At 37.8% G+C, this 25,318-nt stretch overlaps 1 protein-coding gene across 1 annotated transcript; it reads right to left on the bottom strand.

The window, feature by feature from the left end:
• Positions 1-49: 49 nt before the first annotated feature.
• On the bottom strand, positions 50-25,318 carry LOC116780368 (kinesin-like protein KIF20A). The gene is given in 22 exon segments (XM_032675290.1): positions 50-721; positions 723-826; positions 829-934; positions 2,133-2,252; positions 3,878-3,945; positions 4,028-4,145; positions 5,784-5,949; positions 7,422-7,561; positions 8,246-8,416; positions 10,291-10,456; positions 11,072-11,218; positions 13,164-13,235; positions 14,687-14,798; positions 14,896-15,090; positions 15,568-15,664; positions 19,038-19,087; positions 19,090-19,221; positions 19,307-19,445; positions 20,309-20,428; positions 23,526-23,600; positions 24,762-24,910; positions 25,280-25,318. Coding segments are annotated over 21 exon segments (2,493 nt in total). The 5' UTR covers positions 24,894-24,910; positions 25,280-25,318; the 3' UTR covers positions 50-658.

Below are 25,318 nucleotides of genomic sequence, written 5' to 3'. Positions count from 1 at the left end.
TCTTTTCTTTATCTTGATTTTACTGCTTTATAAAATGAACAGCAACTTCATTTAGCAATAGAAATTTTATTAAGTAGATTTTTCCAAGTTTAATGTATATTCTTAGTGGAAATTCAAATGATATTAAAACAAGTTCTTTACAAAGCCCAAGTTAGCTGAAAAATAGCAAGGAGCCACATAAGGTCTCATTTTATTGCCTCTTTTAGCCGTTTGCTTAGTTTGGTCCCAGAAAGGCAATCTCCAGGTCAAAGCCCGAATATTAACTGAAGAATCAAGCTATTTTAGCTACTGAGGTTAAGTTTACGAGCCATCTGATTTCTACAACTCAACAAGGAAATAAAATAATTTTAAAACATAATTAGCAGCAGATTAGAATCATCCCACTTTGCATGAACACACATTTATCAGTATAGAAGACCAGCAGTTACTTAAGAATTAAAATATATATTTGTCAAATCACACCCTATATCAACAGTAAAAGCACAAGTTTAGACCTAAACTTACATAGCTCTAATTCAAACCAACTCAATTGAAAAAGTTCTGTATTAACATTTTGCTGTCAGTTAACATGACAGTGAAGATGGTAGCTAAGAGTGAGAAAGAGCTATCAGCAGTTTTAATACTGATAAAGAAGCCCAGAATTGTACCCTTTGATTTATTATTCTTTTGCTTTATGAGGCAACACTACTTTCTTTCTTGAATAGGGTGAAGCCTCTTCCATACTTCCCCCAGCCTTTACCAAGAGGTGTACAAGCAGTGGTTGCTACTGGGGATTTCAGGCTGGCCAGCAAACCTCTCCTGGGTTTCTGTGTTTTGGCTTCTCTACAAAGAAATGTTTTTTCCGTTCTTCAAGTTCTTTTTGCAGGGAAGACACTGTTTCTTCAAGCTCAAGAACACATTTACCCCAGATCTGAAGACTACTTATTTCTTGATCCTATGAGGATAAGGCTGCATTAGGTAAGTGAACACTCCAAGGTCTTCATATGTAGTTAATTTTCTGGTTCAGATTATTCTACTGTACCCATGAACATCCTTTATTACTATGCCAAAGGGCTATTCAGTACCCATTTCCTCTAAATTACATTAAAGTAATTAAAAACCCAGCAAAACTATAGGGCTGCCAAATCTAATTAGAGACAAAGTTGACCTAAAAAGCTGATGCTAAAATGCTTAGCCACACTTTGCAAAGAATTCATGTGTTCTAGGAACCAAATAAAGGTGGTTTTCCTGTCTTGCAATATCTGAAAGCAAAATTGGTCAAATCAAAATCTTATCCTGTCATAAATCTGCTAACCAGGACCTGAATAAATGCTTTTGAGTGGGCAAAATACAGAGTATTAAATATGCTCTCTAATCTTTGTGGTTAACAAAAAGTCACCTTCTTATTAAGAATGAACAGGAAGATGACTTCCAATAAGAAAGTCAAGTCAAATAATTTCAGTCTCAGACTAAAAGTATGCAGAAAGTAATTTAATCCTCAAACAAAATCATCACTAATGAGTATTATAGCCACCTTGCTTCACTTGCAGATTACAAGTGAATCATAGACACAAAGTGTCAAGAGTTCACAATTTTCATTTGTTTTTTTTTTCTAGGAGTCTAGTTGCTATCTGAGGTCAGATGCTGTAAACTTTAGGAAGTCCCTGCTTTTGAAGGAAAGATTTCTATTTCCATATTGAACCGTTTACCTGCCATATCTCTTATCCAGCTTGGCCACCCCTGGCAGGACTGTCAGTGTAGCTTTAAGCCATAAATACTTAGGCCTCGTTGCACTAACATTTGTGCACTGACACCTTTCTTGCATCAGCAACACACTTCATGACTAGAATTCTAGGTCGTATTTCTTTGCTTGACAATAATTTGTGGCATCTTTAGATTAGCAAGATTTGTCAGCAGAGGAGTTACCCTCTTGATCAAGTCTATGCCTTAAGCTGAAAATTGAGTCAAAAAAGATTCAAAGTCAAGGATGTGAAAACACAAGGGCTTCGAATTCATGATTCAGGAAGTTAGGAGCAGAAAGAAGTGCTAACATCAAACCAAACTGCTAATCTAAATGTATAAAGATGCAAAAGCATCCAGTACACCTATAGATACAAGCCATATTAAAGCTGCTTTTAAAATTGTTGACAAACCTTCAGCATGATTGTGTGTTTCAGTTGACTGTTTTCTTCTGCCATTTTTCTGTAGCCTTCATTAGCTTCTAGCAGGGTTTCATTTAGTTTCTGTATTTTAAACTTCAGAGACTTTATAAGCTGAAATAAAGCCCTACATGCTGAAGTTCATGACAGCATGTTTTACATTAATTTTTTTTATGACTAGAACAGTGCAAACTGCAAGATCAAACAATGAAGATGAAGTCTGCTTCTCTCAACTCTAATGTCCCAATCATCGTTTTGGGTGATAAAATACAGTTGGAGCATTCAAAGGCTATTGTGCTGAAGCTACTAGATTTCCATAGACTTGTCAATCACAGAACAGCAGCACAGACTAAGCTACTTCTGGAACAGCCTGCTCCATGTCAGTAAGGGTATTTAAAAGAACATTTTTGTCTCATTAACACCATTCATATAAAGAATTGGAGCACAGTTACCAGAGAAGACCTCACCTTTCTGATGGGAATATTAATGGATTAAGTCCCAAGTGGCAAAAGAAACTCTTAAGCAGAAATATTAATGTTATAATTAATTTACTTCTACAAGGTTGGAAGGAAAATATATAGACTGCTAAAAAACCTCACACCCTTTCCCCTCGTTTAATGGCTGAATGGGAAGAAAAAAAGTGGTGAATTACTCAGCACACATGCACTGATATGTGAGGCAAAGCAGCAGAAGGGCACTGATGGAACCAGCTGTTTTAAACTGTTGTCACATCAGTTATTGCCAGGCAATCTCACCACTCTAACACTTTGTAGCCACATGAAACAACCAATAACTGTATACCCATGTCAAGTGTAAAAGCCAAACTTTCACCACAATTTGAAAAATAACATAGGAAAATCATGTAGAGAGCTACACCTTCATCAAGAATAGGAGTAGAAAACGAATGCCAGGGCCATAACATGAGACATTAAAATTGGTAAGGCCAAACTTATTTTTGGAGTACTCTTTTTCAATAGAAAGGGATTTAAGTTCACTTTCCATTTACATGTTTTATTAGACCCAGTTGGAAACTATTTCTCCAATCCCTACTCTTATTTGTTACTAGTGAAAGGAGCAAGGCTTGTCTCTTTCCTTCTTCCCACCCTCTTTAAACATGGGAAACTAACTGTAGCCTTACAGGAAGATCACTCAAGGTATACATTAAAAATGCATACCTAAAAAAAAAAGTAATGTTTTCCATAACAGAGCCTGAAGCTCATAATTCCCACCTCTATATGCTATTCAGAACACAGGGATCTTGTTTGAAGAACAGAGGCATTACTCTTCACTTAAGTTTAAGGGGATAGTGGAGTTTAGTACTTCCAGAAAGGACTAGTTTAAGGCACTGTTTTGGCTCTAGATCAAAACTATTACCAGATTCTGTAACCGGTCCCCTGTGCAGGAGCAGGCAGCATTTCAGGAAGGAAAACACTGAGGCCATGGCAGCAGTGTTTACGATAAATTCCAACACAAGGCTACATACTTCCTCACTTCCAACTTACTCCATGTTCACAATACTTGTTACAGTAGTGGATTCCTTTACAAACTAAAGTCAAGTCAGAACACAGACAAGCTCTGGCAAAAGTCATCCACAATTGGGCAAGGGCTTTCTTGTAAACTTGATGCCCATTTGCAGGAATCTTCATGGTTTTGTCTACAGTGCAGATTTTTAAGCATTGAACCATGACAGATCTTACAACTGTTATCCCCAAATTTGTTACATACTAAGCAAGAGCTACCTCGTCCTTCTCTTCGCATTGTTTCTGTAATCCTTCATTGGCTCTCTTCATTGTCCTGTCCATAAGATCTATAGGCAAAAGAGAAGTTTGCTTGTTTATATTCATTACCAAAAGTAAATTGAACTTTGAATACTCAGATTAGATTCCTACCTTGTTCCATGTTATTTTCAGTAGTCAAAACATCTGAGTTCAGACTATCCAGAGCCAATAGCTTCCCTGACTGTTCATCAAGTTGCCTTTCCAATTGCAGTATTTTCCTCTCTCTATCCTGAAAAAATAAGGGCACATGGTAGAATTTGTCTATATTTCTACTTGATCTGATGCACTACTGCACATCCTTCAATTACGTCCCACATGTATATATAATTTTAAATAATTTCACAGGTAGAAGGTGCAATGGTTATGGTTAGGAAATCACAGTAAAGAATAACACTCAGAGCAAAAGACCTTCTAGGAAGAAGTTACTTTACACAGGAGTCAACTCTTCCAGTCTGAAGATTTCCAAACTGTACTAGAAGTAACCATATGGCAGAAAGGAAACTTTAGTGCATCTGTGTTAAACACTGTTGCCAATTAGTTTGCTAAATAAGGAAGAACATACTTCAGAGAACTACATTTTAATCTCAATCTCTTTTTCAGTACCTGTCAGATTGCTAGGAGGGAGAAAATAAACAAGTGCCACCATAAAGAAAAGTTATTCATCTGATTCTGGTTCTCTGAAGCTGCCTGCTCAGATTTCATGTTATGCTCTCCTGTGTGAACTAACACTTTTACATCTTAGGGATTTCATTAGTTTCTTATCTGACTTGCTACTAATCTTGGTCTTTGAATCTTCCCTCATGCAGCCTTTTGGCCAGTGTAAGATGCAGATATAAATACAGAGAGCACCATTGAACTATTGAACTCTTCTCCACCACCCCAACATGGTGCATAGGTAGCATTTAAGGGAACATAAGAACAGTCTAAATGAGGGGAAAAAAGACAAATGTGAAGGAGCTAGAAAAAGAGATGCCATTACATAATACAGTGTCGCCTGTCAGCACCCGAATGGAAAGCAGTAAAAGCAGAAATGTTTTTATATCACAATCTACAACAGAAACCCAGTTCTCTCACGTCTGAAAGGAATCTGCCTACTCATGGAATGCAATGTCTTACCAGCTCCAGAACAGGAGACTGCAGTGAGAAAGCCCCTCTGGTGTACACCACAGTTCTATTCTTCCACTACTTATCTTCTGAAAAGAGCGAGACCCACAGGTCTCATCTGCTGCCTGGATACACTTTACCATCTATGCAGAGGTTAGAAAACTGAGTTGCTCATGGCTAACGTGGCTGAGTTGCAAAAGGAACAACAACTTACTGATGCCAACTCTGAGCGTTTCTACATTTAAATACATCCAGGAGATTCAGTTCTCTCCTGCACAAAGTTTGATTTCTGATTAGTTTGTCCCACAATCCTCCCCCTGTCACCTTCAAAGCAGAGATCCCTTATAATTAAAATAGCTACCCTGTACCAAATTCCCCACTGCCCTTTCAGACTAGCATTTTACTCTACAGCCAAAGATCTCCAGAAACAGCCAGACTGCTGTATACACCATTCCTCTAGGTGATCCAGTCATTGCACTGCAGAGATAAAGATGACTTGGATTTAATTGAACTGTAGCCTCAAAGTTCAGGAAGTTCAGATATGCACTAGGTAGTGCACTAGATATGCACTAGGTAGTGTCAGACAGACGACATCTGTATCCTTATGGTTAGTGCTGAACACCAGAAGAGCAAGGCTGAACAACTGCTAGTTATTTTGACTGCTCAGTGTTATATTTAGAAATTCAGAATGATTCTGTTACAGAAAAGCAAAATTTACAGTTAAAAGGCTAGTACATGTTTTTTAGTGGCAGTCAAGTCATACCTCAACTTTCTCTTGTTCAGCTAGAAATTCTTCTACAGGAACATAATGGTCTTCAATTTGTTCCATTGCACACATATATGCATGTTTCTTAATGGCCTCTTTATACATTTCAAATTTGCTCTCCAGTTTTTCTTCATAACTGTCTTTCATATCTTCTAAGCGGTTGCTGAGGAGAACATGTTAGTTTTATTTAATATTTTTGCATTCCAGCTATTATATTTGGCTACCTGTATTCAACTGGCAATGTCAAAGTTATTTGTGTAATCATAAATAGTGAAGTTAAGAGATCAAGAAGTATTGTTCTCCTTTTTAATCTCAATGATCCTACAGACTTGCTCCAAAGCATAACTTCTACTTGGCATATACCAAAAAAAGTGCTGTAGAAGAACACATATTTAATGTCTGTCAAACAAAAAGTTTTATAAAAAAAAATATCTACCAACATAGAGCAATAGAAATGATTATGCCCATTTAGATGTGATATTTGAAGCATATTTCCAGGGGGTATCTTTCACTTTGGGTTTTAGATGTTTTGGGTTTTTTTTCCATTAAAGATAAATGCCAAATTCATTTTCATAGAATCATAGGATGGCCTGGATTGGAACTGACCTTAAAGACCATCTAATTCTAACCTCCCTGTGATGGGCAGTGACACCTCTCACTAGACCAAGTTGCTCAGAGCTCCATCCAACCTGTCCTTAAACACTTCCAGGAATGGGGCATCCACAGCTTCTCTGGGCAACCTGGTCCAGTGCCTCACCAGCTTCACAGTAAAGAATTTTTTCCTAATATCTAAACTAAACCTGCACTCTTTCAGTTTGAATCCACTCCCCCTTGTCCTGTCACTACATGCTCTTTTGAAAAGTCCCTCTCCATCTATTATTTCAATACATTACACGTTACTCCTGCCCCAATTTAAAAACATGCCCCATCAGTGACACAGAACATCACATCAGAGGAAAAACATCAATGCTGTTTCATGTGTTTGGCCAAAGGCAACCAAACAATTCTAAAGTCAGTGCAGGTGTTAAACCATAGCGTGCTCAGCTGGCAACTTGGTGTTATTCTCTGTTAACAACTCAAACAGCAGGAAACTGATTTAAAGAAGAGTTAAGAGGAAGTGAATTCAGTTTGAGCAATCTGGACACACTTATGAAAAATCCCCAAGTTAGTAACATCAGTGTAGGCAGGCATGTAATTTATAAGATAGTAAACTAACAGTGGCTCGTAAGTCACGCAGAAGAGCTCACAAGAGAGATACAATTCAAGCTACCTTAAGCACATGCATGCATGTGTATGTTTTAGCACAATCATAAGCCTCAGTGGGGTACCTGTAAAAATCTTGCACATCTGCTAAATAGTAATAACATGTCAGGACAAGCTCCAGTAATTACAAATGAAACAGAGAAAAGTTCAACAGAACACAGCATTACTTTTTCATTGTACATGGGAAGAGTCTGATCTGTACAAGTTTAATATTCTTTCTCCCCTTTCCATCAGAGATTCTGAAACTGTCCAGCCCTAACTTCTCTAAGTAACATGAGTATGCATATACATATATATGTATATACATAAATATGCAAACATTTACATATGTGGAATCCTTTCAGTCTCAGAGAAGACTGAAACACGACTTGCCTCCAGGCTTCTTCTGTTTCCAACAGCTGTCGAAACATTGCTTCTGCCATCTCTTTACGTATCTTCACCTCCAGAAGGAGCTTACTTTGCCTTTCTGCAACTAGCTTCTCCTTCAAGTTCTCTGTAGTTTTCAAGAGGTCCTAAATTTAACATATTTCAGTTCAGAAAACAAGCTAGAAACACATATTGATATGCGTGTCAAACAAAATATTCATACAGGCAGCCGTCCACAGAGGGTATGTTTACAAGTCTGTGTTTTCAGGGTGACTGCACCAAAGGTTAAGTATTTTCAAACATGAATTTCTACTGCAAAGACAACCTTTGTCCTTCTTCATGGTTTCTGCTATCAAAAGCTTCACTGCTGTTTTGGCATTTAAGTACTAATTTCTAGGGTTTAGCATAAAGCCTACTCGAGTTTTACAGTTTATTACTATTACATTGTGTTACTTTGCTTTTAAAATGTTGCATCTTAACTCATTCCTGCTGTCTCCAAGAAAGCACAAGCAACTAAATAATGTTATTTTAAACATACATGCTGCTTCCTTACTCTTCTTGTTGAAGAATCGGTTGAATTCCAAATTTAGCATTTGATCTAACTAGAAAGCCACAGGCATCCTTCCACGACTACACTGAACTAGGCCACTTTGAAGTCTAGGTCTGTCTGACACTAAGCATAAGCTTAAACTTCCCATTTGATGCAGCTCCCAGCACAAATCCTATGCTAAAAGATTATATTAGATAATTATGTAATATAGATTATATTAGATATTATAACTAATAGCAATTGCTTTCTTGGGTTCAGTTTTAAGTAGATATATATCTACCTCATGACTCAGAATGGTGATGTCCACTTCCTCTTCTGCAGAGGTTTCAGTACTGTCAGGAAAGTCATCTACAGATGTGTTAGCATCAAAGTGCATTATAGGTTTGCCATCACCTCCAACGAGCTTGGGTGAAAAATAACCAAAACTTTTGGGTAGGATTGTCTGGACAACCTAGAAAATCCAGAGTTGATTTATCAATGCTGTCAGTATTGCAGAATACCAGGAAGAAGTGGCACGAGTGCATTGTTGTATTTACACAATATTTAACAATTACAAGAACATTAATTATGTCTTTTAACAGAAAAGACATAATTTAATTAATTAATGTTAAAAGACATTAATTTATGTCTTTTAACAAAAAAAAAAATCAATATGAATATGACTTTAATAGTCAAAAAAAAAAAAAGAAAAATGGAAAGATCATCTACCAGTAAACTTAGTATGCTTGTCTAGAAAGGCAGTTTCTCTCCCTCTAAAAAAAGGGTTTTAGTATAGTTTCCTGCAAAGGTAATGAAAAGCAGCAAATCCGTAAAACATTTGCTCCTTCCTGAAATACCATGACCAGAATTCAGCAACTCATGGTAGTTACATAAAGATTTTAACCATCTATGTTGTAGGACAACATACTAGAGAAGTTTGCCTCTACAGTGCACACTCATGATGAAAGTTGCAGCTGAAGAAAATTAGAAAAAAAAAAAAAAAAAAAAAAAAAAAAAAAACACAAAAGAAAACAAATCATCCTCTGAGATCATATTAGACATGCTATTACAGACTTGTAACATGTCAGAACTAATCCATGGGCCCAGACTAGAAAATTATTATTTCTGTCATGAAATACAGCATAGCCCACTATGGATAGAGTCCCACTCCCTGCAAGCAGCAGCTTCCAGGGAAGCTGAATGAAATTAAGGCCAAACATCAACACCAAGTCCTGAATTTAATGGGAGATTGACAAACAGAGGTAGCAGAAAAAGCTCAAAAGCACATTAGAAAGCAGCCCATCCCCATGTGTCAAAAGATAAGCCAGAAAGGAAAAAGACTGTCCTGGCTGGATAGAAAATTTGGCTGAAACATGGGGATAAAGAAAAGAAAAAAAAAAGAAGGCAGGCAAGTCAAGAGGACAAGGATATCATGAGGTTATGCAGGAAAAAAACAGAATATAAACCCAACTAGAATTAAATCTGGCTCCTGTCATGAAAGACAACAAAAAATATTTTTTACAAATACATCAGCAATAAAAGGAGGGCTAAGAATAATCACCATCCTTTATTGGATGCAGACAGAAATACATAGTGACAAAGGACAATGAAAAGGCTGAGGTACTTAATGCCTTCTTTGCCTCAGACTTTAATAGTTGTCCTCTGGGTACTCAGCCCTCTGAGCTGGAAGACAGAGACAGGGAGCAGAAGGAAGCCCCCAAAAACCAGGAGAAAACGGTCAGCGACCTGCTACAACACTTAGACACATGCAAGTCTGTGGGGCCAGATGGGATCCACCCAAGGGTACCCAGGGACCTGGAAGAAGGGCTTGTTAAGCTGCTTTGTTATTAATTACTTGCACTTAGCTAAACAGGAGAAATGCAAGTGCAAAAGATCTCAGGCAGCAGATAAGAAAGGGGTTACTCCTTTTACTACCAACTGTCCAAGAAGTTGTGAATAACTGTCATCTTGTGCAACAGATGTTTAACTGCACACAGGTTAAATAATTCATCAAAAATTTGAACTGAAAGCTTGAATCTGTTCAGATATATGGTATAATCAGTCATATCTGAAAGTGCCCTGACTACTTTTTTTTTAAACACAGAACATGGGTGGTAGAAAACTGAACAGCCAGCCAGCTACAGTTACTTTAATTTCTTACCACCAAAATAGTTTTGAGGATGGGCAAGACCACTAGAAGCCTTTTAGAGGGAAGTCACATGCAGAAGAATTAATATGATGCATCAGAAACCAGAATCACACTCAAATCCATACAACCTGATCATTTCACAAACCAATAGTGATTAAAAAAATGCAGAATAGCAGAGAAAGTAGATGCATTCTTACCTGTCTGGCTATAGCTGAAAATTTCATTACATGTAATGTTTCATCATATGTGGAAGCATGCTGATTGATGTTTACAATCATACAAGCTTTGCCTTTCCCACAAAAAAATGGCTGAAACAGACGAGTCAGTTTGCTTTCTCTGAATGGAATATAGCTTGGCTTCATCCTCATGGAGAAAAAAAAAATGAAATTGTGAAACAAAATTTTTAAAACTGTGGGATATTGTAGCTTACCTCAATTCTGTTTCTCTCTTTCAGGAAAGAGATCCTGTAGCAGGCTCATATTTAAGCCTAAGCTATTTCACATCAAAGAGCAAGGTCTTTGCTGGACCTCATAAGCTCTCCAACCAGCTGAACTATTTAAAAGTAATCTAGTGTCTGCATTGCAGTTCCCTAGTGTTACAAAGCAGATGGTGGAACAAGCCAAAAGCTAAATACAGGACATCTGTCAGCTGCCTGATGAATCTACCTGTGTAAGTTAGAGGTGGAAGGGAAGAGGACAAAATGAGAGTTCTGTACGAAGTACATTGTTTATACGCACAAATGCACAAAAAAAAGTCATAGTAGTTTTCTGCAAATTGCCTTTTTTAGTTCTCCACAAACAACAGTTTTAGGGAAAGAATGTTCTTTTCAGGTATTCCAGTGACATCTGTAATAAAGAAGGCTTACAAAATTTTCTAGATTTCCATTTTACTGACTCTGCAAACTACTTGCAGAAACGTAAAGGGATACTTAGGGTTTCATCCTAAAACTTGGCATGTTGTAAACAACTTGACACTTACTTTGGATTTTGATTTTGCTTCAATGCTGCAATGCATTTTCCAAGGATATGAAGAGAATTGTTAATATTTCCTGCTTCTTTTAGTCTATCTCCAAAGACATGTGTTTTATTACACCTCTCTGATCCAGCCAAGTCACAGAAAGACAACCTGCACAAAAGTTATCCAGAACACACATATGAACTTATTTCTAAACAGTATGAAAATAGAACATCACAACTTCTTATTTTTTAGCATGTCTGAAGCACAAATGAGTGATTTTTTTCAGCCTCCCTAGATCACAGAACTAGTTGTACTTCAATGTCGAGCTGCTGTCCAGAAGGCACTACACACGGTATTCAGCACTAACCTATCTATCTTCCCATTGCATATAAAGATCCTTAAACAAAATTGCTGATCCTAAGGATAGTCTACTAAGCACAAAGTAGTCTGCTTGTAGCATTCATCTAAAACTTTGTAGGCATTCTAACATAGAATTCAGTTTAGAAGCCCATATTTTGTTGTAATTCTAAAGTACTCCCAGACAGGATGAGATGAATTTCTGAAACAGTTTTGCACAGTGAGGCTGTAGTACAGAAGCTCCTTGGCAGTCACCTTAACCAATTCAAGTGCTGAGAGGACTGCAGGATAGTAGTGAGCTTCAGTGCACTGCAGTCTGCCTGTTTTGGATACAGAACCACCTGTTCCCTTTTGCAAATAGGTCAGAAGTCCTTCCCAGCTCACCTTAGAGCTGGTTTGCTTGGCTATAGCAATGTGTGCTACTAAATTCAGACCACTGAACTGGCTCTGATAGCCAAGGAATTTAATCAATTTTACTTCATATTAGGACAGTCCTTGAAATACAGGAAGCTCTGGAAGTTGGATAATTTATGTGACCAAACCATTACTCACTTATCCATAAATCTATTTAAATAAAATAATGCCTTTGTAAAGACCATACCCTTTCACACAGCTGAAGTGAGTCCTATATATATTATTAAGGCACATATTTCAACTGTGTGAAAGGGTATGGTCTTATGTTCTTTATCTGTTTCAGTACAAGATGAAAAGATTTTTTCTTCCTTAAGCAATATACAAACTCTGTCATTCACCTAACAGCTGCTACGAGCTTTGCCAGGGTAATACAGCAAAAAGCACAGATGCAGTCATTTTCTCAAGTTATCTTTTCTTAAGAGTATTTATCACTGTAGCATCTGACATTAGAAGGTGTTAACTCACAGTGAGGTATATTTATTACCATCTCTGCTTAGCAGAAAAAGAGAGAAATCAGTAGGATATAGGACTGAACATTCTGGTACAGGCTGTCTTCATGTTTCCATATAAAGTTAAATGGACAATTAATCAGAAGGAAAAAAAAGACACCACCCAAAAAAAGCTCTCTTAATGGCTTCAAGACAAAAGATTAGTCTGCTTCCTCTAAATCACAAAAGAACAGACTTAAGCATAAGGATTTAACACTCTCAGTGTGCACCTACATTAGCATTTTAGATTAGGAGAACGGTTTAAGCAAATCACTTGATGATTCCCCTCCTACTGTAGAGTGGCCCATGGAGCAGTCTCAGAGCATGTCACCTGCATTCTTTTTGGGTGATAGACTTTAATTTGAATTCTAGGAACACATCAAATATGTTGCCACAAACGTTCAACTGATAAACTCTAATCTGGTCCCAAAGTAGAAAGGTTATATACTGGCATAGTTTGCACCTTGGGTCTTCAGCACTAACTGCTGCACCCCAGCTTAAGAGATCAGCTTCTATCAGCCAGCCACCTGAATTCTGCTTACCAGAACATGTAGTGCTGTGTTATATAGTACTACTCTGTCACCACCTCCCCATTATGTAAGACAATATCCATATTTCCCTCAATTTATGTACTACTGACAGTTTTAACAGGTTACCTCCAGCCAAACCTTAACAGAATAAGAGACACCTGTCCCTTTTGGGCTTCAGTCAGTTTTACGTGGCCAGTCCTGATTTCTGTCTCAGCTCTCAGAGAACTTATTTATTAACAGAAAGTTCACCAGTTTATCATGCTTACACCTTATATTATTTTCCAAAATATTTACATTCTTGTAATTATGTGAAGCATTACTTACTCTGAAACTCCAAGAACACGTGGCTGTTGCTCGTCAGTTAGCTTTAGCAGCCTGATGGAAAATATACTGTGACTGGAATGGAACAAAGTCCTTTTAATAATCACAGTTATGAAAATTAAGCAGTCACTGAAGCAAAGTAGAATTTGTGTGCTGCAGAAAGCTCAGTGCTCAAGAAAGAGCAAGAATTAATTCATTACTTTACATTAGTTACCTCTGCAATGCATTCATTCAGTAGCAAAAAGCAGCAATAAAAGCTGTAATTTGTAACTTTCTTTACATACAGGAAAAGGAAAAATATCACATGAAGCCTACAAACTGTCTTGGAGAAAAAACAAGCCATTTCACTTAAGTCTGCTCTTCAAAAGAAGAGTACTCAGGTAGCCACTTTGTATAGAAATTTTAGGCAGTATCTAAACTCAGTATATCTGAGGAATCAACTTAGAAATAAATGGTGGAGGGAAGGGACTAAGTTAAAGTTAAACAGTTCTATAATTTTGCCTACTTCAATATGCACAGTTATTTCTTCAGTTTTGAAATAATTCTGTTTTCTAGAAAAGTTGAATTTGTAACACTCAAAATGCAGTTACTCTTGTTTTGTCATCAAGCTAGAAAAGCAGTGGACATGCTGTCTGAAGCCAAACAGAAAAGTCACAGAAGCAGAAGTGCCCTGTTCCCAGTTTATCTGATAAGTCAGGAAACACAGAAGACAAACTTCTCCAGTATATGCCTAAAGCAGCAGGCATTCTAAACACAAAACTCTTTCAGAAAAGCATGAAATTTAACAGCAACTGTCTTTGGCTAATACAGAATAATATAACTCTTGCTTTTTAGCCAAAAAAAAGCACTATGATTATATAAGCTAAAAATACAAGATGGCCCTTCCACATTTAAAGGACAAATTAGTAAGAGGTCATTAAAATCAAGAAAGGCAATATTTTCAATAGAAATTATTCCACCTTCTCTATTTTCTCCCACTCTATCAAAAGCCAGGTTCTCCCTGGTCCCTCTCCAGAGCTGGGTAAAAGCTAGGAGTTCAATTCTTAAGGTAGCAAGTAAGCTCATCTTGAACACAGCAACCTAAAAGCAGCTAGATAATCTAGCAGCACTGCAAGATAATGCATGACTTGCTCCTTCCTACATCCCCTAGTGACAGGTTCAAGGTTTACAAGAATTATACTGCTAGTAATGAAGAGTTAATCAGCTTTTCCTTCAACATCCTCACACAGTCATTCTCACTCAGCACCCATTAGCATTTGCCAAGATGAGTACCCCTGTTGGCACTCAAAAATTAGTGTGATTTGATATTTTTGGTTGTACAAAGATACGAATAGCAACCCAAGTCCAGCTATTAATAAAGTCATAGAGTCTCTCCTAGTTTTCTTTCAGAAAGAATTTCATAACAAAACTATAATAGTCAAGGAAAGTATTAAACTACTATTGGAGAGTGGTTCATTTCAAACATATTCTAAAGTCCCCTCTTTCCCCTCCTCTTTTAGAATATGCTTATAATTAGAGGAACAAACCTTCTGCTTGATTGCTCATTCATTCTAGTACAAGCAAAGCTTCGGTTCTTGTTTCCTATTTTTAGTATTTTGCAGGCTTCTTCAGTGCTTTGAACATTAATCCACTTTAAATCTGTGGGGGAAAAAAAAAAAAAGAGACCTTTTACATACACTTCTGATCGTTAAAGAAATTCTGTGAAACTGCCTAGGACATAAAACAGCATTATTACCTTTAATATAAGAATTTCCTTCTTGATCCTCACAAATTCTTAAAACTCTGCGCCTTTGAGTCTTCGTCGATAATACATTTAATAGGTCATACACATATTCATTATAAATTTCACAAAAGGAAATCCACACGGATGCTTGTGTTCTTTGGTGCATATTAGTCCTATGAATGTCAAGTGGAACAAAGTTCTTCTCTGCTAACCCAAAACAGAAAAAAGTTCAAAGACCAATTCCAACTCATTAATAAATCTTCATTCACTATATAGAACATTCTGAGAGAAGAAGGCTTGGATACACCTGTGTTATGCAATTAGATAAACAGTACTGTGTAACTTGTATTTTACCCAAGAATATTCAAACTTCTCAGCAGTCATCTGTACCCAGAATATGCCCAAGTTATAAGCTATTGCCCCCAGTTTACCACAAGCTTCCAGCAGTTCATACATTATCTTTGCAGAACTAAGTCTGCCTCTTCCCCAAAAGGACCAAAACTACTGAAATATTTTTACAGTTGCTTCTTCTTCAGAGCTGAGACATTAAAATTTGGTCAAAAAGTATATATATTTACTTTGTAGTATAATATAGAGATTTTTTTTAATCCACCAATAGTTACCCACTTATATTTCTTAGTTTCTATTATTTTTACACACCCCCTCAAAAATTTTCTGCTTTACCTAGTGAATTAGAAGGATGACTGTTTGAAGTACAGCTGGAAGGCTCCAACTTCACATCACAGATGTTTGTCATAGTATTTAAGATGTTCTCTGTCTCCTTGAGAAAATAAGAGACCATTATATCCACATGGACAGACTATGAGGACAGTAGAAATTAAAAATTATAGTAATTCTAGTATTTAAGATTTAAATATTGAAGTAGTTTTAAGTGCTATACCACCCTTACTATGGCTTCAGGTGAATATTTTTAACAACAATGAACTATCATCAATAAACACTCTTTCCTTCACAAGAATTATTGCTCACTGCTACTTCCAGCAACCTGTTTTGGTGGCTAATTGCTGGTAACATCAGAGATTTAACTTCACAGTCCTGAGAGAAACAAGATTCTGTCAGACTGCCTTTATGACCTGCTGGACAAATCTGAACAGTGCTTCAGTCAACCAAAAGAACTGGAGAAGTAGGTTTCCCCTAGGAGTAATTAACAGGGTGGTAGACAATGGACAAACCAAAACAGAGATTACTGATTTGTCTGCTTGTTGCAAATCACTCGCTTGTGCCAGGTCTGTGAAAGTACGAGTCAAACTTAAAGAGTGGAATAATAGCTTCATAAAGGACTTAAAGATCTGAAAACCCAACAGTCTAGGTTGGTTTAATTCAGACTGAATTAAAAAGCCATTAAAAATAAGTAAAAGCATAGTTTCTTTAAGCACACACATTTGCTGAACTTCTTCATACTAGCAAAGTAACTTAGAATCTGTGCAGATTCACCAAAGCACAGGCTTTAAATTACCTCTGGAAAAACTAGTGTAACAAAGTAGCAACTCCCATTATTTAGAGATTCCAACATCTTTACATACTACCTCCCTGTATTTTATAGCCCCACATAATTCAGGACTTTCACTCTAATTTCCCGAAGCGCACTATTGATAGAGGGTCATCCTACAGTAGAAGGGAACAGATTCAGAGAAGCAAACCTTCATGTCTTAGCTATTCAAATGCAGCACTAAGTTGGTTATGGATTGACTACTGACACCAGTGTTACCCACTTGGCATATCCAAACCAGATTTCTCACAAACAGAGAAGCATGAAGCCATACTGTCAGACCTTCCATTTTAAAGATAAATAGCATAAAATAAATTACAACAAAATCATATAAGTGATCATTTTGCAAAGACTGTACTGTATATGATTGTGTTTCTTGAGTAGTTAGAATTACAAGCACAGCATGGATTCTATTCATTGTTTGTGAAGTACAAAGCAGAACTCTAAAGCAGGGTATGGGACTGATACAGATGGTATCCCATCTATGCATGTCAAAAATGTAACAGTAGGAAACCCAGTAACCACAGTGCTTGTGTGCATGGTAAGATTTTTTTAAAGATATTGCAACAAAAGTGAGTGAATTAGCTACACTGTTATACTGTTCTTCAAATCATAACACCAAATATAGAAAAGAGCATGAAAATGACTGCCTGAAAACACCTGGAAACAGGAACTGACATGGCTAACAACAGAAGATGACATTAATAGAAAATACAAGGACAGGTGGGAATAGGAACGCAAATGACTTTTAACCCAGTAAAAAACAGTCTTTAATCCCATGAATGGAATCAAGAAAGGGAAGGAAGGAGAGGGTGTGAACCATGCTAACCAAGAGCTTTTGCAACAGTACTGTATATGGAACACAAACAGTAGAACAGTAAGCACTGCAGTAACTCCAGGCAGTTAAAACAGAGGATGAAAGGAACAGCAAGCTCTTTCTGCATGACGTGTAAACTGAGCCTGGGAAATGAGCCTACAGAAATCCATGTAAACTAAAACCAAACCCACTAAACCATATCTCTTCTCAGATTACAAGCTTGAGTGAGCATCCAAACAGTGATGCTACTCATTCACAAACTATCAAGAAGCACAGCTTCAGAACTGGGGACTGCTGAGTTATCAACTATGAAGCATTGTACCACACAAACAAGGTCTTGCCACGTAATAGCTTCCTGATGCATTTTTACCTTTCCTTCCTGATAGTGGAGGGTTGCTTGTTTTTCACAGCAGGGCATCAGCATCTAGATCACCTACTGCAACATTCAGTAACTAAGCCATTAATAAGTCAGACTGATTTAACAGAAGGGAATATTTGTACAGAGTAATCTTCAAAATAAGATATCTGACTTCCTGTTCCAGATGTTGAGCTCCTGCTTCTTCCTTTTTCCAAAGCTGTAGTTTCCATAAAGTTTTGAAAAATATTTACCTACTATCCTCCTGATCATCTCAATTTTTCTTTAAGATCCTCATCCCTGTACATGCACACATAGACACTTTCAAAACAAATATGCAATCTTTAGCATCTTTTAGGTTTTTCGTCCAAGATATTTCCTCAAGAGTTAACCAGACTCAGACTAAACAAAGTTTGGGTTTGCAGAGTTTAAATTAAGCAACAGAATTTAGAGTGGAACTTTACATATGAATTTGATTCATAGAAGGATATTCTTTCAGGGTTAACTGGAGTACTTTAACAATGTTAATATTAAAGACCACAGAAAAAAGAAAATCCAGTCAGTTATTACTTCTGTAATTCCCAGAATTCGTTCAGAGTTGCCTTGAATGTTAATCAACTGAGCTTTCTGGGATTAAATTCACAAAATCACAGTTCAGGTTAAAAATGTTCTGAACAAAAGGAAACAAGCCAGACATCTTGTGACAAGTTGCAACTGGGCTTAGAAGTGTAGAATAGTCACAGGAAGATGTCCATTTTCTGGTGAGACCGGTTTCTTACACTGGAAACAGAAATTACTATATAATAAGAACAGGAGGCTGCTACAATAAAGACTTCTCTATTCTACCTACAATCTTCAAAGACCAGACTTAAAAGACAACATACTATCCCCTAAAGCAGACTGGAATCCTTTCAGGACATTCATTTTGTGGCATCTCATTTCACTTGCTGAATCAGAAAGTTTTCTTATGAAGGTACATAAAACACAGGTTTATAAACTTTTTAATCTGCCTTAAAACCATCTTCCACCAAAAGGGATTCTTCTTGCCATCATTCTCCTGAGCTAGTAATGTCACTTGAATGACTGCACCAAGGTCCAGCCTGGGAACCTGACCTACAAGAAAAAAATCACTTAACAAAAAGCAGGTTTTACATAGGTCCTATAACTCTCAGACTTTTCAAGGGTAAGTGTCACCACAGTGTCAGAACTGCTCTTCTACAGAGGAAACTTTTTCTATAGAAATTCAGATTTGGCTTTGCAATGGGTTTTGGTTTGAACTGTGTGCTGCAGAAGTTCTTCCAGTTTACCTTGAGCTCCAAAACCAGCCATTCTCTTATACAAAGGTTCAACAAGTATCCATATTGTAGATTTATATAAATCTAAAGAATCAATAGTGGAATAGAGATTTTTAAAACTTCCTGTCTTACAGAACAGCTTTAGGGAGCTTCATTCAGCACAAGGAAGTCACTGACCTCTTTCAGTGATGCAAGAAGAGCAGTTTTTAAGGCTTCTTCTTGTTTAACTGTGCATCTTCTAGTTTCTTAACATCATTGCTCAAATACGGTTTGAAGTTCATCTTCAGATAATGTCTTTCCTTTATGTGGTTAAAAATCACATCAAGTGAGCGAGGTAAAATACCAAGATCTTTTGAAGTCCCTTAAAAATATTAAAAGATTAGGTGTAGACATTCATATAAGCTTGGTTTTTATAGGTGTACTTTTCTACATGCAATATTTTATACCTTGGATAGTGAATGTCTTGCCTGCATTTGTAACCCCGTAAGTAAACACCAGTCCATTCACTCCATTAACATACGCTCTTACTATTTCTTTCATTGAGCTTTCAAAAAATTCACTCTGAGTAGTTTCTGGTCCAAAAACCTTGGGGAGAAGGGGAGAAAGGAAAAAAGGAGTGACAAATGGCACAAAGCAGTTTAATAAATCAAAATATTAAGCGCTCATTAACAGTGACTAGTTTTTCAGAGCAAGCTGGGTAGGAGATACCAGCTTAGTTTTCTGTCTTGCCTGAACCTCTTCTGATTCAACTTTTTCTCTTGGGTTCTCACAGGATGCCTGCTTAATTCTGAGAGGCACTCAGGCTTGCACTCATTTTTGAATATTTTTCTACTCCTAAAATAAACTGCTCAGAATGCTACTGAGCACATGCTGTGGATATTTTCAAGAGCTCTGCTGGTGATGTGAAGCTCCCTTCTCACTCAGCACCAGTTACCTACAACTGATGAGAAAAATCAGCATTACAACAGTCTAAATGATTCAATCCCTGGAGCTGTTTATCTTTTGATACGGTAAGAATAGGATTTCTTGCAGTAGGCAACAGAGTTAAGAAATTTACCTTCAGTATAGAAGGCTTAAACAGTTAGGCTATTCTTTCAAAAGTTCATAAATACATGCTTACAAACTTAAGATTTCCTGTACCACTTCCCAGATGAGAGCATCTGCAGGAACAGCAGAGTAAGTTGTGCCTACAAGAAGCTTCTGTAGCATCTAATCAAGAAAACCACAGAACTGCCAAAGAAGCTTCCTTGTCTCATCTAATAGGCACCTCCACTGTAACACAGCTTTCTTGACAGCTTATTAGTAATTAACGAGCAGTCTTTTCTTTAAAGGCAAGTACCACCACATGTAATTAAAAGAAGAAAATTAAATTGCATGATATGGTACAAAATTCAGCTTTCATTACAGTGAAAAATACAAAACTAAAAATTTGAAACAAGTTTGCCTACCTGAGAAAATGTGAACCTGTGCACAGCATGACCAATCCCTCTTTCACTGTTTTTCATTGCAGAAGACTCTTTGGGTGCATTAAGAATTACTGTCTGGGCATCTTCAATAGTTACACAACCCTAAAAAAAAACAAACAAGACAAGGTAAACCAAAATACCACACAAAATTATTCAGGAACAAAGCTATCTGAACAAAACAAAAAACAAACAACAAACTCAACACGCCCCCCCACCACCCAGAAAAACCCCAAACAAGCAGTCAAAAAGCCTGTTGGCTTCACCTATTTACTAGACCTATAAAGAGTTGCCCAATTTACATATATCATCTTGAGGCACATAACTACAGAGATATACACTTCACATGAGAGCCAGAGTGTAGAAACAGTTAAAGCAATCCTCTGGGGTTTTCTGAGAGGTAAAAACTTTTTCTAGTGTTTCTTCCAGCAACATTTTTTTTCTTGGAAACACTTTCTAAAGGCCAGTATTTTTTGACAGTGACTTACACAGACAAAGCTATACCGAAATCACCTGGTTTTCCACAGCAATCATTTTCAACGTGAAACAGACTATGAGCAGTATTAATAAGTAAAATAAGTCTGAATCATTATCCTTTGATTGACAGATGGTCTTACCAGTAATGAAGGAAATTGAATTAGTTTCAAGTAATTTGATTGCCATTTCTCAGTTAAATAAAGATGAAATACAATTACCCAGAACTCACTAACTAGATAATGTAGGATGCAGTGTCAAAGGAAAATTTATTTTACACCAGACTGGCTACCAAAAATGCAAACTGAACTACCAGTATATCTTAACAATGTCTCGATGCATCAGCTGCAAGGATTGATTGTAGCTAAATCTGACATTTCTATTCAGACACTGGCCAGAGCTGTTAAGACTAATAATCCATATGTAGCATGTACATAGGAAGTACTGCTCTTCCTAGGAGCCTCAATCAACAAGTATGTTTATTAGATGCTATTGATCTCATAGCTGTCTACAACTTGCTCATCAGGGAAGTAGGGGCAGGCCACTGATCTTTTCTCTCGGGTGACCACTGACAGGATCTGAGGGAATGGCAGGAAGCTGTATCAGGGGAGGTTTAGGTTGATATTACAAAAGGTTCTTCGCTCAGAGGGTGGTTGTGCCTGGAACAGGCTCCCAGGGAAGTGGTCACAGCACCAAGCCTGTCTGAGTTCAAGAAGCATTTGGACAATGCTCTCAGGCACGTGGTGTGACTCTTGGGGTTGTTCTGTGCAGGGCCAGGAGCTGGATTTTGACGAGCCTTGTCACTCCCTTCCAATTGAGAGTATTCTGATTCTGAGAAGATCTAAGAAGCTGCTTTCTGAACTTTGACCAACCACTTGCTCACTGTGCCAGGCTCTAAACATAGTCTTTAACATTCCTTCCACACCACCGGGAACAGGAATGCAGGTCAGATGTACCAAACCCTAGGGAGCTACCGAATAATCCAATATCTGCAGCATGTGCCATCAGCTGCTGCTGGCCTCATAGAAATTTGTGAATAGAGGCCTTGAAGTAGTCAGATCTGCATGGTAGATGTCACTCTGCTTGTCACCTCCAGCTAATCCCACAGCTAAAGTGGCAGGAGCTAGGCCACTTCTGGCACTATGCACATTGTTTATATCCAAAAAACAAAACTTCCCGCTCTCCTGCAAGTGACTCTGGAGAATCACTGACTGTATCAAGAGTACAGCATTTCTTCCAGAGGTCTTAAGCTTTACTTGCAGAAATCATTGTCGCTGTAAGCAACAACAGATGAGTTAATCTGTTGATTGTCTCTTTTTAAAGCATCAGCCTGCAGCTATAAAAAATTGGTTTTGGGTTCTACTTTTGTCTTTTCTGCCAAATATTTGGAACAAAGATGCTTTCCTGAAAATTACGCATGGCAGGGAGGAAAAAAAAGAGGTAAAATAAAATTAATCTGATTGATTAAAGAGGTAGGAAGGGGGGATTACTTGATTGTTTTGTGGGGTGGATTTTTTTTCATTTGTCACCAAGCATTCTCCTCTTGGATTGAGGTGATAGTAAAGAAAATAGAAAACACTGAAGATGTTGAAGATCTTTCAATCACTCCATTTTTGGACACTGAGAAAAAGTCTTAATCCCCTGCAAAACAGGTTATACAGCTAATATATTGGAAGTTCAACTATTTTAGCATGAACTAGATGAAGGACAAGAGTTTTAGAAAAATCTAGTACAAACTTCAATGATCACTTTTCCTCCCTGTTTCTAAGAATAAATAGTTTCTCTAATGGTCAGGAGATCAGAAATGTCAAACCCCAAAGAGCATTGAGACAACCAACTCATAAAACAGTCTGATTTTGCAAATGAATTTACACTTTGAGCCAGTTCAGACTGTGGATTTACCATATTGGAAGCACGGTGGCAGTACACACTACTCATTAAGAGCTGCCTAAGGAAAGGTGAATGGAAGTTGAGGGCAGGGAGGGGGCTGGTGTGTGAGGATAATCCAGATGAAAACAATACAAAGGGTTCCAGCTCTTGTAGATCAAATGCAAGAATGCATTTTTTAAAACCATTTGAAAAACATAGATCAGAACTAATATTAAATCCTTTGAACAAGTCAGGAACTAGAGGTCTGTCAGAGACCCTGCAAAGACAAGGGCTGAGAGATACACTGCAGGGACCTTGTCCTCCAAAGACAGCTAAAGGAATTCTTTGCATCAGTGATCACGATGGAGGGGAGTATTTCTGCATGCTTGTGTGTGCACTTGTGTGTAAAACACTGAAACATCTGAATCTGACAGTATAAATGGTACAGGTTATAGAACATTTGACAGGATGAGCAGCAGGTAACCAGGATGAGTAGGAAACTACTCAAGCATTTCAAAGAAGCTCGAGGGTCAGATATCCAAATTACTCCTAGAATTGCATAATCTCTTCTAAGAAATCCCTTTGTTTCTTGAGCACTGTACAGAGTTAAGAGTCACAACAATTTTTAAACAACATACCAGTGAATTTTGCAGAGCTACAGGTGTGCATGTCTGTACCCTACAAATCATTAAAAATCGTGGTTTAAAAAATTAAAAAAAAAAATAAATCCCATTTATCTAGGTGTCCAGTAATTCTATTTGAAAGCAGCACCTGGCATATGTAAAAAAGTTCCACCTTACAATACTGCATGTTCTTTGGGAGACAAGGAAAACTTATTTCTTAATTCTACAAAACTAACCTGAGATTCATGGCTTTCAAGCTCTGCTATAGAAAAGGGCCTCACTCTCAAGAAGACTTTCAGAGGTTGATATACTATTCAATAAAAAAAGGCACAAAACACAGTTACAATTGCCACTTTTTAAGCAGAACAGCCCCAAATCACTCATATCAGCATACATATCTGATGCAGTATTTCCTATTTCATCTTAATGCCTCACTTTTTCCTTCCTTGTGAAGTTCAGACTCTAACCTTCCATTTGCTTCTTTATCTTTTACTGTCCTTAAGTAACACATTTTGTGTGCCACCCCTCTTAGCATTCTTTCATGACAAAGCTAGTACTTTGATTTTAAAAGAGCACACTATCCCAGGCATAAACTGCACTGCTTCCACCTTCTGGTCTCCCTCTGTATTGAATTCAAGCTGTGTTTTCTAACACCTGCTAAACAGTACTGCACTTCCATTTTGTATGGAGCACGTTCAATTAATAGATTGACACATTCTTAGCCTCAAGAGACCACTTCCTTACCATCATCCAGGCACCAGCCACTCATCTTCCTCACAGTAACACCCATGAAACAGTTCTCAGCTGCTAAGAAGGGCTTTTCCATCCCCCAACTGTTACACAATGGTCTCCCCACACAGGTAAAGCAATAATAGCAGGGAGCTTTTCAGAGGGATTCTTTCCTTTCTCACAGAGCTTCAAAGTCTTTACTTCGGCAACTTTTCATTCAGCAGATGGATTTACTCCAACTGTCCCATGATCAGCACTCCACTAATCATACAAAATTAGATCACCTGAGGAAGAGTCACCCAGGAAACTTACCACTCCAAAAAGGAGAGATTGCTATACTATGTTCTTCTCAAGTGCAGAGCACAGCATTATAGATTTTATTTCCAAGCACCTAACAAGTTTTAAACATAGGTTCGTATGCTTTTTCATCTTACTAAAAAGAACAGCACAGTCTCATTACATTCAAAGTGTAATTACTGAAGTCCCTTACTTTTTTTTTTTTTTCCAAAAGCTTAGCACATGACATAGCACTGACCACGTGTATTTGATACTGGCTATGACCTGTGTGTAAGCAATGAGAAATAAGCAGAAGAGTCAAACACATCTTAGGGGTAGAGGAGCAGAGCAGTTCTTATGAAAGAAGTATTTGTCAGAATTAAAGCTTTTTTAAAAAACAACAACAAAGAATAACAAAAAAACCACATAAAAACCCAAAACAAAACCCCAGACAAACCAATCCACACCTGCTGTTCCTCCATATTAGGCAATACTGTTGACTCCAAGGGTGAAGGTTTACCCTCAACATTCAGAAAAGAAATTGATTCCAACACATCAGATACTTCTGCAGAAACATAGTTTTTCCCCTCATCATCCATCGTTCCGTGCAAAGGAACTTGTAGGGAAAAACAAAGAGAAAAAAAGCCCATCATTTTCTCAGAGAACAAACAAAAATACAGGCGGAACAAAACAAAGATGAGAGCAGCTTGTATATAAACAAGCACTTCTGAGGAAGATAAGGCCACCTGGAGAAGATTGGGAGTATGAAGGAATCTTAAAAAAACAACTGGCAGGTTATGCTAGGAAAGAAGCACACAAGGGAAAGCAAGCTAACAGCCTCACTGGGCACTGCTCTCATCCACCTGGAAGTGTTGCCAGCCCCACCCCCCAAGGCTCAACACTCCCAGTCCCCCGGGGCCGATCCATCCCCACTCCCCGAGGCTCCCGGGCCCCTCCTCAGGGAGCGCCCGGGCAGCGCCGCTACCTTGGCGCGCGCGGGAACCCGCGAGCCCAGCGCGCGCAG

Source organism: Chiroxiphia lanceolata, chromosome 1 (assembly GCF_009829145.1).
Source record: "Chiroxiphia lanceolata isolate bChiLan1 chromosome 1, bChiLan1.pri, whole genome shotgun sequence".
Taxonomy (NCBI): domain Eukaryota; kingdom Metazoa; phylum Chordata; class Aves; order Passeriformes; family Pipridae; genus Chiroxiphia; species Chiroxiphia lanceolata.
The sequence above is the reverse complement of the archived record's forward strand: the minus strand, read 5'-3'. Positions and strand labels throughout refer to the sequence as shown.